This window comes from Castor canadensis, chromosome 4, assembly GCF_047511655.1.
Source record: "Castor canadensis chromosome 4, mCasCan1.hap1v2, whole genome shotgun sequence".
Taxonomy (NCBI): domain Eukaryota; kingdom Metazoa; phylum Chordata; class Mammalia; order Rodentia; family Castoridae; genus Castor; species Castor canadensis.
In genome coordinates, this window is record NC_133389.1 from 83155270 (window position 1) to 83170267 (window position 14998).

The 14998-nt window shown below is 45.3% G+C and overlaps 1 protein-coding gene across 1 annotated transcript in view; it reads right to left on the reverse strand.

The window, feature by feature from the left end:
• The window catches only part of Cfap221 (cilia and flagella associated protein 221), an 85714-nt gene that overhangs the window by 27254 nt on the left and 43462 nt on the right, over positions 1–14998 (reverse strand). Inside the window, exons 9-15 of the mRNA XM_020184091.2 lie at positions 12560–12680; positions 12365–12476; positions 12089–12197; positions 8412–8499; positions 5231–5320; positions 3885–3983; positions 365–470 (exon numbers count right to left, since the gene is read on the reverse strand). Of these exons, the coding sequence (XP_020039680.2) occupies positions 365–470; positions 3885–3983; positions 5231–5320; positions 8412–8499; positions 12089–12197; positions 12365–12476; positions 12560–12680 (725 nt within the window). The remainder of the gene's footprint in view (positions 1–364; positions 471–3884; positions 3984–5230; positions 5321–8411; positions 8500–12088; positions 12198–12364; positions 12477–12559; positions 12681–14998) is intronic.

The following is a 14998-nucleotide window of genomic DNA, read 5'->3' on the forward strand; positions in this document are numbered from 1 at the left end:
GGCAGAAGGGTAAGTCAGAGAAGGGCATGTGGTGTCTTTATGGAAGAGACTGAGTGCTGTGAGGAAGGGTCCATGAGGCAAGGCAGGCAGGCGGCCTCCAGAAGCTGGAAAAGGCAAGAACACGATGGATTCTCCCAGAAAGCCTCCAGAGGAGCCAGCCTGCTGACACTCTCATTTTAGACTTCTGACCTCCAGACCTGTGACATCAGAAACATGTGTTGCTTTAAGCTGTTAAGTTTGTGGTGGCTTGCTGAGCTGCAATGGGAAGCTAACACGTGACTGATGAAACTCTTTATTCCCCACAGCTCACTTCATTCCAAAGACATTGGTCCCAGCGAGCCTGCACTTCATAGCCACGCTTTACCTCGAATGAACAGCTGTTTCGCTTGATCGAGCTTTTTCATTATGCCTTCTTTGTCCATTTCACGAACAGCCCCCAGCATATTCAGCAGCCGTCGCTCACGCATGATCTAGGGTTGGAAAGAAAAATGGTTTCAAATGAGGAATTTTGCTAAATTTGGTGTTTACTTGAATTCACTTTTCCCAGTTGCAACTAAGGGCTGAGACCACCCCTCTGAGTCAGAAGTCCCAGGGAGAGTGGCTTGCTGCCCCAGACTACAGCCATGGGGACCTCGTGGTCTGGACAATAGGAATTTACCTGGGTACTTGTCCCACCGGATTTGGGAGCCCCAACATCCTCTTCTTTCTTTCTTACAGATGTAGCTGACTAGTAACACTATACCTCTGTGCTCTTTTCAGAATTAGGGGGTGATCTTAGCTTGGGGCTGAGGCTCCTGGGTAGTGCTGGCTGAGCTTTGCATCAAGCCGTGCTGCCACAGGGAAGTGCTCCCGGTGCATCAGCACTCTTTTTTGTCTCCTCAAGAACTCTTTTATCTAACAAAGACTGTGACGTGGCTACTTTGTGCTCAGCTCTGTGCAAGCCATTGGAGACACAGAGGAGCAAAGAAGTGTCCTGCCTGCATGGGGCTGTCATTCCGTCTGTGTGTGTGTGTGTGTGTGTGTGTGTGTGTGTGTGTGTGTGCTGGAGTGGGATGACAATAAACCCTTAAACAAATAGACATGATGAAAGCCATGTGAAATAAAAAAGGACAAATACATGAGGGCAAGACTGAGGGGAATAAAGATAAACACAAAGATAATGAGGGAAGGTGTCTCTGAGGAGGTGAAGTAAGCCTGAGTGACAGGAGGACAGGACAAGAAGACAACACTGAGCAGAGGAAGTGGATGGCACAAAGATCCGATGCAGGAACAAAGGGACAGAGAGGAATTCAGTGTGGCCTTGTAGCCTGGATTAAAAACCACATTTCATTATCATTGGGACGGGAAGCCTTTGGAAGGTCTGATTTAGCAGGGGACAGGTGTGGTCATCTTTCTGCTTTGCAAGAACTCCTCTGGCTGCTATTGGGTGACCTGTGGCGGTGGTCCAGGTGAGAGAGGCTGAGCTGGGGCTCAGCTTGGGGGACAGCAGAAGGTTGCTAGGCTGGGGAGAGATTGGCACATAGAACTGACAGTTCTTGCTATGGCATGCGAGCAAAAGACTGAGCCATCACTAAGAACAAAGCACCAACCACGAGCAGCTCTTTCCCGGGCTGAGGGCTCGCTGAAGAAGAGCTGGGCTAGTCCGTGCCATGGCAAACTGGCCTGGCCAGTCTCTTGCTAGTGTTGCACACTGTGAACAGCTGTGTCTTCCTCTGTAAGGCCCAGCTCTGTGCTGCCTCTCTCTCCCCTTTCCTGAGCATCCCATGGCTGCCCCTGCTCTTTGTGTATACAGAGAACAAGGCCCAGCACACTGGTTCCACGGGGCCTAGAGGTTGGTGAGCAGATCATCTGACACAGGTAGCATCGCCAATCCAGGCTGGGGGACTTCGTGGAAGGAAACCTGCAGCACAGACTTCTGGGGCCCCTGATATACAGCTGCTCACTTGCCCCTCACAGCAAGCCTGGCAGGCAGGTATTCCTATCATCTTCAGAGCTCAGATGGGGAAATTGAGGCACAGAGATTGTGCCACTTGTCCAAGATCAGAAAGTTCATAGGCATTTGGGTCCCAGAGCCCCAGGGTCATGGTTGTGTCTTAAATGCCCAGCAAACCCATGTGCTAAAGGCATGGCTGCCAGCCCGCAGCACTACTGAGAGGTGGTGGAACCTTTAGGAGGTGGAGCCTAGTGGGAGGAAGTTAGGTCATTGGGTGTGTGCCCTTAACCAGATGTTGGGACCCATGCCCTTCCTTTTTTTGTTTGTTTGTTTTTCCTTTGCTTTCTGGCCACTATGAGGTGGGGAGCCGCCTCTGTCACTTGTTTCCTGCCATAGGCTTGAAAACAACAGTGCCACCTGAGCATGGACTGAAATGGCTAAAGCAATGAGCCTTCCTCCTGTAAGCTGATTATCTCAGGTATTTTGTCACAGAAATGGAAAGCTGACTTACACCAGTCTCTCTTCTTTTATTGTGGGACTGGGATTTGAACTCAGGGCTTCACATTTGCAAAGCAGGTGCTCTATCACTTGAGCCACACTTGTCCTTTTTGCTCTGGTTATTTTAGAGATGGGGGGTCTCATGAACTATTTTCCTAGTCTGGCCTTGAACCACGATCTTCATGACCTCAGTCTCCAAAATAGCTAGGATTACAGGTGTGAGCCACTTATGCCTGACTACACATAGGTCTTAATCACTGCTCTCCCTTGCTTGAGGTATGGCCCTGCCCCCTAGAGAAGCCACGCTGGAAGGACAGGGTTGAGAGATCTATTGCAGTGGGAGATGCAAAAGGCACCGGGTGGATCCTTCAGTGCCAAGAGATTGCTTCTTGGAGGAGAAGTAGACTTGAGCTGGCCCAAGGGCAGGTGGGACTCGTGAAGTGCAGCAGAGAGGCACTGGAGCTGAAGGGTGGCAGCAGAAACAGGCTCACAGTAGGGAATGAGCATGGAGTGTCTGGAAGACAGGGATGGGGACGGGGACAGTGTAGAGGAAGTGGGCTGCTGAAGAGATGTGGCTGCAGCCAGACCCAAGGTCACTTGACACCCCCTGCTGGGATTAGACGCTCAGGGTCTTTATTTTATCCTGACAACTGGAAGCCACTGGAGCTAATGATGCACTCAGTGGGTGGCAGACAGCTTTAGGTGAAGCAGCAGCAGGAGAGGACACCTTTGGAAGGGAAGTCATATGCCCAATGTGAGGGACAAGAACCCTCTGGAATTCTCAGTTCTCTCTGGAAACAACTGACCCAAATCTCATTGTTTTAGAGCTTACCATATGCCCCAGCAATGCCACTCCTAGGTAAACATGCCCAAGAGAGTTGAAAACTGTTATCTACTAATTTGCACATGAATGTCATAGCAGCACTGCTCATAATAGCAAAAGGAGAAAACAAGTGGATGGTCTATCAGTGAATGAACGAAGAAAATGTGGTCTATTCACATAATGGAATATTATGCAACCACAACAAGGAACAGGTTACTTACACATGCTACAATGCTAATGAACTTGAAAATACATTAAGTGAAAGAAGTCAGTTACAAAAGGCCACATGTATATATGATTCCATTTATACGAAATGTCCAGAAAAGGCAAATCCACAGGCACTGAAAGATTAGTGGTTTCCAGGGGTAGAGAAAGGAGGGAATGGGGAGTGGCTGCAAATGGATACTGAGTTCCTTTTGGGGGTGGTAAAAATTTTCTAAAATTAGGTAGTGATGGTGGCTGCCCAATTCTGTGAGTATACCAAAAACCTACTCAGTTGGATACTTTACAAAGTCGATTTTTATGGTATGTGAATTGTATTTCAATGAAGATGTTATTAAAAAAGCCATTGTTTGACTTCCTTGTGCTGATGACTAAACAAATCAAGGCTCTAACGTGGAGCTGACTCACCCTGCGTGCTGCTTGTTGGAACCGTCTTTGGGCCCTGAATCTGTTGATCCAAATATTATTAATGAGTGGATCAAAATTAGGATGAAATTCCTGGATTTTCTGTGAATAGAAAACACAGGCACACCTTACACTTAAATTCTAAATCCTAGCACAAGTATTCAGTTAAAACATTTCAGAGTTTGATTCCAAGTCAAGGTATTATTTATTTGTTCTGACCACTTAGTCAGCCATTTTGGGGTATTCGGTGTCACAGGGAAGGCTTCTGGAGTTGAGGGCCAGTGGGGAAAGACAAGACTTTCAGTCTAGTTTAGGGCAGCTTAAGCAAATGTGCAACCTGAGGAAGAAGGTAAAGTCATGTGGAAATCACAGCCCCACTGGGAGGGGCAGCACTGCATCCAGAACCGAGAGGAATGGACTGTGAGATCCTGGCTGGGAAGGAGGACCTGGGTGCCCAGGGTCAGCACTGTGTGAGAGTCCCACACCAGGGTGCACAAGCCAGGGAACAAATGGAGAGGAGGGGGTGCAGGTATAGAGAGGCCAGTGCTGGGGTTCTGTAAGTTCTTGAGCAGGGAAATGGTCACCAGAAATGAATAGGTCTCACGCTGGCCAGTGCAGTGGGCTGAGGGGGGGCAGGCAAAGGAAGGAAACCTTGTGGGATTAGCCACACGTGAGACAGGCAGGTCAGACTTGGGTGTGGCCTGTGGAAAGCTACTGGCTAGATTTTTCAGCTAGAGGGGGAGCAGGAAAGAGGTAAAAAAGTAACTCAAACATGGCAAACCCAGGACAGAAGAGTAAGAATAACACAAGGTGGGGGAGATTAGGAAAAAATAATTTTCATTGTTAAGATCAAAAGCTGGAGTTTTAACCAGAAAATGTTAGACAATGGAGCAGGTGGAGGGGCTATGTCACATGTCACAGCTAAGAGGCTTGTTTTGGGTCCCAGCTCTGCCACAGAGTTGGAACCAGAACTCAGGCTTCTGCCTTCCGGTCTTGCCTTCTTTCCACCAAGGGGAAGGAGGCAGTGAACAGAGGTCAGGGACCCACCTAGAGGACCTCCCTATGCTGTGGCGATCAAAGGGAGGCAAAAAAAAAAAAAAAAAAAAAAAAGGAAGAAAAAGAGGTGGAGCAGAAGGGAGGAGCCACAGTGTAGGATGCTGATGCTGCCAATTTGAAGAGAAACTTTCACTAAGAGTTTTGATGCTTTTCAGAACACGTATTAAAAAAGTATATGACACATGATCAGCTATCTCTTGGTGAAGGAATCTACAAAATTGTTTAGAATTTTTAGAAGCAAGCATTTAAAGAACTGCCAATCATTAGATTACAGACAAAAGGAAGACACCTACCTCCTCCAGGTCTCGAATGACCCGTTCATGGCCAACTTCTGTCTTGATTCGGTGAAATTCCTCATCCAAAATAGGATCTCTTTTATCTAGCTGGGATTTTCATTGTCAAAAATATTAGATTTGAAGACAAATGCACAAACTCTTATTTCTCTTTAAAACTGGTAAAAACCCAGTAAGCAACTGTTAAGTCCTCCTGTGGAGTTCTTTAGAGTTGGGAGTGGTGGGGATGCAAGTAGATTGAAACACTCATTGTAATTATTTACTACCAGATACAGGAGCTTTTATAGAAACACAGACCCAGGACCTTGCTCTTTTTTTTTTCAAAAAAGTGACTAGTGGGCAGTATTTCTGGAAATTATTATTTCCAAGGCACTTGAAATGCAGAAAGGGCTGCCGGAGACACCACCACTATGGGAATATGTGCATTATACACTTCGTTGAAAAGAAATGTAGTGTCCCAGTGAAGTTTTAAGCCCCTTAGGGGTGATTATCCACGTGGCTGGTCTTAAGGAAGCACTGTGGTAATTCCTCCCTTCCTGGGTGGTGGAGATGGATGGGTCTTTTGTGGCTGAAGAGTGACTGGTGCCTGGCCTGGAGTAAGTGTCCCTGAATGCTCTCCTCCCCCCATCTGCCCATGGATGTCTCCTAGGCTCTCTTTCCTAGTCCTAGGAGCCACAGGTGACCCTAGAGGTAGGCTGGCTGAGCTGGACCTATATCTTTATCAATGGAAAGAAGCCCGTGCACGCCACAGATGTTACTAATTTTTTTTGACTCTCTGTGGGTTCTATTATTTGTTCGTTGGGTAACTTTGAGAAAGTAATTTTTTTTTTTTGGCAGTATGGGGTTTGAACTCAGGGCCTTAGGCTTGCAAGACTGCTGCTCTACCACTTGAGCCATACCCCAGCCCTCGTTGGGTAACTTTGAAAACTAGCTTTGCTCTTGGGTACACTGTTCACAGTCATTTCTAAAGACTTAATTGGAAGAAATCTATTCTAATAATCACATTGATACCCTATTCGGAAATAAGACAGGAGTAGGCGGGGTGTCATGGCTCACATCTGTAATCCCAACTACTCTGGAGGCATAGGTAGGAGGGTTGAGGTATGAGTCTGGCCTGGGCAAAACCACAAGACCTTATCTGAAAAATGAAGTGAAAAAGGGCTGGAGGTATGGCTCAAGTGCTAGAGTACCTGAACCAGTGGGAGGTCCTGAGTTCAAAAAAAGAAAGAAAGAAATATGGTAGGAGTGTTGTTGTCACTAAGGTGGTGACTGGTCTAGCTCTGGTTTGCGTGTTTCAGGAAGATGAGTTTGAGACTGTGGATCTCAAGTTCACAATTCAGATTTCATGGGGGAATACCCAGATCCTTCCCCTCATCACTAAGGGTAAAATAAAATTTTTGGCAGCTTAAAGAGAGGACTGGCACAAAGGTTATCGGGTAGACTACCTTCTCATCTCCTTATGTTTGATAATCATTTCAGAGTCAACATCACCCACTGTCTCCCCTCTGCACCGACCAGCTATGATGCCAACTCCCTCCTGGTTCTCAGCCATCTCTGATTCTCAACGTTCTGCCCATGCTTCAGGCCTCCAGGTGTTTCTGGCCAATGGGTCACCTGCTGGGGTTCAACTCAGTGTCCCCATGACAATTGCCTCCCACACCCTGGTCCCCAGGGCTGCCTGCTCACCCTTCCCTTAGTCTGGGTGAGCCAGACAAGGCACATGTCTGGTGACTTGTCTGGTGACATGTCTGAGTGGTGACTCAGAGCCTAAATGTTCCCCCTGATCTGGCCATGGGGTCTAGATCACCTTTATCTTTAAAAGGGGGAGCATTCCATGGTGGGCTTGATAGAAAACACTTGACATTTTGCTTTTAAAATAGCTTGCAAAGAATCTAAGCAACACATTTAAATGATAATCTAATATATGTCTTTCCATATATAGATTTGAAGATTTACCAAGGCAGTACTTTTATAGCTTTTGTTTGTCTTATGGAAAATGAAAAATAAGACACATTTATCCAAACATCTGGATGGACTCCAAATCTAAAAAGAAAAATGAGACATGGGACAAGACATGTTTTTCCCTAATCTCTCTTCCTCACTGCTACCACGTTAGCTCCCTGAAGCTCACACCACCAAGCTTCAGTACCTGCTATGGGGTGCACTGTGTCTCCCACAACTCTTAGGTTGGTGTCCTTGGCCCCAGCACCTCAGCATGTGACTGGAGGGAGTCTTTAAAGAGGTGACCAGTTAAAATGAACCCATTAGAGTATGTCCCAATCTACTGTAATTGGTGTCCTTCTAAGAAGAGGAGATTAGGACAGACATACACAAGGAGATCACCCAAGGACACAGAAAGGTGATGGCCATCTGAGAGCCAAGAGAGAGGACTCAGTAACTAACCCTGTCAACACCTTGATCTCTGGAACAGATTTCTCTCATTCCAGTCCCCCAGCCAGTGGTACTTTGTAAAGGCAGCCTGAGCAGACTATTGCAAAAGTCCTACAAATGATGCCCAAAGCTCCCAGACATGGAGCCCTGGCCGAGTCCTATCCATTCTCCCTCATGTGTATGTTCTGTGCTTCAGCCACCCTGGGCTTGTCCCCAGTGCCCTCGGCATCTGTACTGCAGGTAAAAACCATCTCCATGCCAGATCCCATAGTTCCTGTTGCTGAGACCACAGGTGCTGGCTGGTGTCCCAGTGAAGGCCCTCACCCCAGCCCAGCTTCCTCCCCCGCTTTGCTCAGTCCCTTTGATGCCTCTCAGTTGGGACTGTTGTTTGGATCCGGCTCTGGGGTGGCTCCCAGGACTCCCTTGTCTTCATGCTCTGCAGACCATGGGAAAGATGCACCTCACCCCAGAACTACAGCCCGAATTTCAGCCACTCTCTTCAGCTGAATGTTTTTGTCCTCTTTACTAAATCTCAGGATTGCACTGTCTTCCAGGAAGCTATCCAACTCAGTGAGTTCTCTTTCCTCTCTGGCCTTGGAATTCACGTACAATATACAGTATCGGTGCCTTAGAAGCCATCCTGGACTTACAGTTAGCAATTGACTTGTCACCAGCCTCCTCCCCTCCCAGCCTAACTACATCTTTTCTTTCTCCCAGTTTGGCATCTTGCATGCAATGGAATCAAAACATTTAGTGAAACAAATACTACCAAATTAACTGCCACTCTGACCTTGTATTTGTTGCACATTCTTTGCCAGTCTTCAGCAAGCTCCTTTCTAAACTTAAAAGACATATGATCTTTACCAAGGTGCACCTGCCTGGAGAGAAAAAAGCCAATTTCCAGAAGCCATCAGAAAGCATAATCAAGCTGGGTTTGGTGGCTCATGCCTATGGTCCCAGCTACTCGGGAGGCAGAGGCAGGAAGATTGCAGTTAGAGGCTGGTCCAGGCAAAGTCAGCTGGAGACCCTATCTGAAAAAGAACCTTTAAAAGCAAATGGACTAGGAGCATGGCTCAAGTGGTAGAGGGCCTGCCTAGCAAGCACAAGGCCCTGAATTCAAACCCCAGGACACAAACAAAACAAAACAAACCCAATCAGGTTTAGGAGGAAATGTCTCTGCTGTATTGTACAATCAAAAAGGGACACTGAGGTGGTGAGGGAAGTTCCCTGGGGGAGAGAGACTGTAGTGGCCTCAGCAATGAGGCTCAGGCTTGGGTGAATAACAAGTCCTACAAAACGAAGTTTATCTTCTGAGGCACATGGTAAATATTTGTGAATGACAATATTTGTAAATGACTAATGATTAACATCACTAGACATTCACAAAATTCAGATCAAAACCATATGATATATCACTGCATACCTCCTGGGATGGCTAAGATAATAATAATAATAATAATTGTTAAAATAATGGAAATCACAGGTATCACTGAAGGTGTGGACAGACTGGAACCCTCCCGCGTTGCTGGTGCAGTCACTGTGGAAAGCAGTTTGGTGTGTCCTCAAAAAGTGGAATCTGGAATTACCACGGACAGCAGTTTTGCTCCTAGGTATATAACCAAGAGAACTGAAAAGATATGTTCACATAAAAACATGTATGTAAATGCGTATAGTAACATTATTCAGAATAGCCGAGAGTGGAAACCTATTAAAATGGCTGTTAATGGATGAATGAAGACCCAAAATGTGGTATATGCAGACAACAGAATATATGCTGCCATTAACAGGAACGAAGTACTAATACTTCACAGGCTGTGATGCAGACAAACCTTGAAAATTTGTTAAGTGACAGAAGCCAGTCACAAAAGACTACGTGATTTCATTTATACAAAACACCCAGAACAGGCAATCCATAGACTCAGGTGCACAAGTGGTGGCCGAGGGCTGTAGGAGCAGGGAGAGGGGAGAGACGTTAGTGAGCACAGGGCTTCTTTCTTGGAGTGATGAGAATGTTGTGGCATTAGTAATGCAGACGTTATGAATATACTGAAAACCTCTGCACTATCTACTTTAAAGTGATTAAAATGGTGAATTTTATATTATGTGAGCTTTACCAACAATTGTTAAAAAAATCTAGCATGTAATGTATCCATCATGGAACCTAGAATAAATAGCAGCAATGATTTAAAAGTGGGGTGTGTCATGGAGACTAAATACAAATTAATGATCTTTGACTTTTGGTTAGACCTTGGATCCCGCTCTCCAAAACCAGAAAACCCCCAAACCAAAAAAACTAAATCCCCCAAACCCAAAAAACACAATAGCCCTCCCCACCACACACCAAATCTCAAGGACATTTTTGAGAAAACTGGGTGCGTTTGTCTACAGACTGACTGTTACCTGATGCCACTGCTCTATCAGTGTTAAGTTTCTTGGAAATAATCGTGGTACTGTGGGAGCATGTCCTCGTTGTTAGGAGTCCCATGCTAAAATGTTTTGGGGTGGAACGTTCTAATGTTTGCAATTTGACTTCAAAGGCCTCAGGGAACAAAGCATGCGTGCTGGTGCGTGTCCACAGCATGTGCACATGTGTGTGCAGAGCGAGGGGAAGTGGCTCCAGCATCGAGTTAACAACTTCTGGGCCAAGGTCAAGAGTATATTGGTGTTCCATGCAGGCTTACTATCTTTTACCATAAAAAGCTGAGAACAACAGAGTGCTAGGAATGGGATTTAAGATGAGATTTCAAGTATGTTACAAAGAAGCAAAGAGTGCCCAGTGTTAGTGTGATCATTGTCCAGCGGTGGCATTAGGGGTGTTTTTCCTTCTCTGTAATTCTTTTTTTGAGGCAGGGTTTCTCCATGTAGTACCTTGGGCTGGGCTTGAACTCACCATGTAACACAGGCTGGCCTCAAACTTGAACTCGTGATCCTCCTGCCTCACTCCTGAGTGCTGGGATTACAGGCATGCACCACTGTACGGGGCTTCCTTCTATCTAGTTTTAAAAAGTATTTTTTATGGTTTCCTATAGTGGCAGTGTATCCATTTTTCACAATAGGAAAAACATTTTAAAAAATGAAGTCTTTAGATTCTTGAGTACTTCCCATTGAAGTGAGAGCAAACCAGGAATACTGACTTCAGCTGAAGCAGACTGGATTTCTGTCAAAGAAAAATCCATTTTCCCATTTAAATAGGGCATCAGCATGGTAGACACCTCCTCCAGGGTTTTCAAGGTCAAGCATGTTCCTGTGCGTCTGGGAAGCATGAAGGCAGACCTGGGTCAGACAGTCTCTCAGTGACACTTTCCAGGAGTCTCTTTCTTAGCTTAGTCCAAGAATTTCTGAAGGGCCTGGTGTGGTGGCTCACACCTGTAATCCCAGCCACTTGGGAGGCAGAGATTAGTAAAACTGAGGTCTGAGGCCAGTCCAGGCAAAATGTTAGTGAGATCCCCATCTCAACAAAGAAGCTGGGTGTAGTGATGCACGCCTATGATTCCAGTTATGTGGGAGGCATAGGTAGGAGAATCATGGTCTAAGTCCATCCTGGACAAAAATGTGAGACTCTATCCAAAAAATAACTAAATTGAAAAAAGACTGGGGGCATGGCTTAGGTGGCAGAGTACTTGCCTAGCAAGCTCCAGGCCCTGAGTTCAAACCCCAGTACAGCCAAGAAAAGAAAAGTTTTTGAAGTTTACTTTAGTCTTAATACTCAAGAAGTTGAGGCAGGAGGATTGCTTGAGCCCAGGAATTCGAGGCTGGCCTGGATGAGAATTTGTCTTAAACAAACAAACAACAACAGCAAAAAACATGCTCGGCACCAGTGACTCACGCCTGTAATCCTAGCTACTCAGGAGGCAGAGATCAGGAGGATCCCTGCTCAAAGCCAACCCCAGCAAACAGTTTTTGAGACCCTATCTCGAAAAAAACCATCACAAAGAAAGGCTGTGGAGTGGCTCAAGGTGAAGGCCCTGAGTTCAAGCCCCAGTACCACAAAACAAACAAACAAAAAACCAAACCAAAAGTTTACTTCAGCTGACTCTTAACACATAAGCAGCAGAATTCTCACATCTGAGTTTTAACCACCAGGACCGTTCTTTAACTGCCAGTCTCTGCAGAAGGTTCCTGGGCCCAGGGACTCATGAGGGGTTAAGGGGTGACAGGGTGAGATCTGAGGTGCCTGAGCCACCCCAGATCTGTCCTGGAATTGGACAGCAGGGTCCCAGTGTCTCCCACAATCCACTCTGGCTCTGCACTATCCCCTCACACTTAGGAAACAGCATGGCTTGGTCACATTAATTTGTTCCTAATAGACACTCATTCTGAAATAATAAGACCATGGGAGGGGAAAGAATAATCAAATTCTCCAAAGGGAATAAAAATGATTACGTTTCATTGTGTCTTGTGCATACGAGGTCATCCTCAGAAAGCAATCATACTGTCACTTGATACGAATAATTGCTCAATATTTACCACTTAAGATGATTTTCTGTCTCTTTCTGAACATCCTGTCTGACTTTCTGTTCGAACAGAGCCTCCTTCATCTGTCTTGTTCTTGAAATCTCAGTGCCTTGGTCCAACACTGGAGGCAGGGACAAAAACACTCATTCCAGTAATCCAATCACAGCCATTTGCCAGGAGGTAAGCACCTTTCTAACTGAGTTTGGTAGCTCATAAATAATGGATGTGACAAGGAATAATTCTTTCATATCTGCCCAGGGACTGATTGCTGGTGGGTTAATGTGTTACCTTCTCTTAATTCTTTAATCTTCAATTTTCCTGGTTCTTGGTTTAACACAGTTGCCACAGCAAATGGATTAGATAGATCTGTTGGGAATCTCAGGTTCTGGTACTCAATTTCCTGAGGATCAAGTCAGGAGGAAGATTAGTTCCTGGGGTACTGCATCATCCCTCCCACCATGCTGAGGACTAAGCCTGCCTCACCTTCATCTTTGGAGGTTTTGTCTTTGTTGGTAGTTGGTGAAAATTTATGGATAACATTGTTTTTTCTTGAGGAACGTTTATTTTCTTAGAAAGAGTATTTAATCTTTTAAATTCTTCTAATCTATAGTTTAAAACAGATATTAAATTAGTATATAAGTCAATCACTCCAGGTTTCTATTCTTATGTTCCTTCTGATAATACCAGGACTTGAAACCTATTATTATACCTGAACTGAAAATAATTCTGCGTGCCAAAGTAATGACCCACTAAAATAAATTCAGTGTCAGTATATCAGTGTATAAATATATGTGTGTATATATTTAAATATACATATACACATATGTATAAATAGACTACCAATGGTTGTTTTTCCTTATTTTTTTTTTGGCAGCACTGGGATTTGAACTCAGGGCCTCATACTTGCTAGGCAGGCTCTCTACCACTTGAGCCACTCCCCTGGCCCCTTCCTTACATTCTTAAGGAATATGAGTAGAAAATGTGACAAGCTGACAAATGCTCTCATGATCTAGCAAAATTCATTTCTAGGATGTAGGTTTTTGCCAGCTAAATCGATTACATTTTAAAAGATCTTATACTGGTAGCAAGGACTTTCTAAGAAAGAGATCCAGTGCAATGTTTAGCGTGTTTTCTGAAAACTGCCCTTGAACAGTTAGGTAGAGACACTGCAGCCGAGCCTGCAGAAGCCATGAGATGCACAACTGTGCACAGTCAGCGATGCTACCTCTTCAAACAAACTTGTTTTCCAGGATAAGCTCTTCTTTTCTATGGCATTCTAGAAATAAGCTGAGGATGGCCTAATGTGCACTCATTCTGGCAGTCCGTGTGCACTTGCAAGCATTATGCAGAACCTGCTACCATCTCAAATTTGATACAAGAGCAGCCTTGAGGTCCATGGCCCAGGAGAGCTGCCCCCTGACACACAGTGACCACCAGGATCCAATGTGCAAGCTTGAGGGCTTAGCGAGGACAGTGCTGTATCCAAATCGTACAAACATTTGATACCACCCTGCGTAAATATTGGGGAACAACAAAACCTTTGTGGGGGTGGTGCCACAAAAACCAGCTTTCCAAAGAACTCTAATCGCTAGTATTGGCAAAGGAGATGGAGAGGTCTAAGGATGTGAGCAAGTAAAGACTTGCACTTGGAGTCTGGCCAAATGTAGGACATGAGTAAGTCCCACACTGAAACAGAGAAAGCAGTCTATGAAGATTTGAGTGAACGCTGCAGCCAGTCTCATTTTTCCCCTTCCTGTGGGATTCATATGCTATGGCACTGTTTGCAGTTTGAGGAGACGCATAGGTGTGGAGATACACTCCCTGAAAATGTAACAGTGTACTACATAATTAAACTCTAGGTAGGAAACCAAAGCATCATAGTTTAGAAAGAGTGAACCAGGATGGCTCACGTCTGTAATGCCAGCACGTGAGAGGCTGAGATTGGGAAGATTGTGGTTCAAGGCCCTGGGGGTGGGAAGCAGGAAAAAGTTCACAAGACCCCCATCTGAACAGAAAACGGCTAAGTGTGGTGGCACATGTCTGTCATCCCAGCATGGTGGAAGCCTAAAATAGGAGGACTGAGATCCAGGCTGGCCTGGGTGGGGGTGTGTGTGGGGAAGCCTCCAAAATAACTAGAGCAGAAGGGGCTGGAAGTGTGAATCAAGTGGTGAAGCACCTGCCTCACAAGTGCAAAGCCCTGAGTTCAACCCCAGCACTGCTAAAAAAAAAGAAAGTAGGGCCCCAGTGGTTTACACCAGTAATCCTCAGGAGGCAGAGATCAGGAGGATCAAGGTTCGAAACTAGCCCCAGACAATTAGTTCATGAGATCCTATCTTGAAAATACCCATCACAAAAGAGGGCTGGAAGAGTGGCTCAGGTGGTAGAGTGCCTGCTCAGCAAGCGTGAGGCCCTGAGTTCAAACCCCAGTACTGCCAAAAAAAAAAAAAGTCAGAAATAGTGTATGCCTGTGCTTGATGGTGCTCTCCTGTATTTAAGAACACATCTGGGCAGGTAGGTGTAGCTCAGTGGTAGAGTTAATGCTCAGCATGTGGGCTGAATCCCAGCACCAAAAAAATAAATTAATTATAATAAAAACAAGAACTCATTTATGGGAGGATATGAAAATAAACTCTCATGGAGTGACATCTTTGAGAAAGTCACTTGAATGTGGGCACATGTGACAGGAGATGGCAAATGGCATTTTGTTGGCCCAGTTTTCTGACACCAGAAAAACTAGCATTGCTTTTATTTGCACCAATTCCATTTCTTTATTGTCAGAATGATTTTATTGCTACCATGGTTTCTTGTAGGATTTGGGTTCAATAGGTCACACTAATATCTCATAGCTGACTTTGGCTGCTTTGAGTTCTTAGGAATAAAATCATGATATGAAAGTATCATAAATTGCAGAGTTAGTTCTAT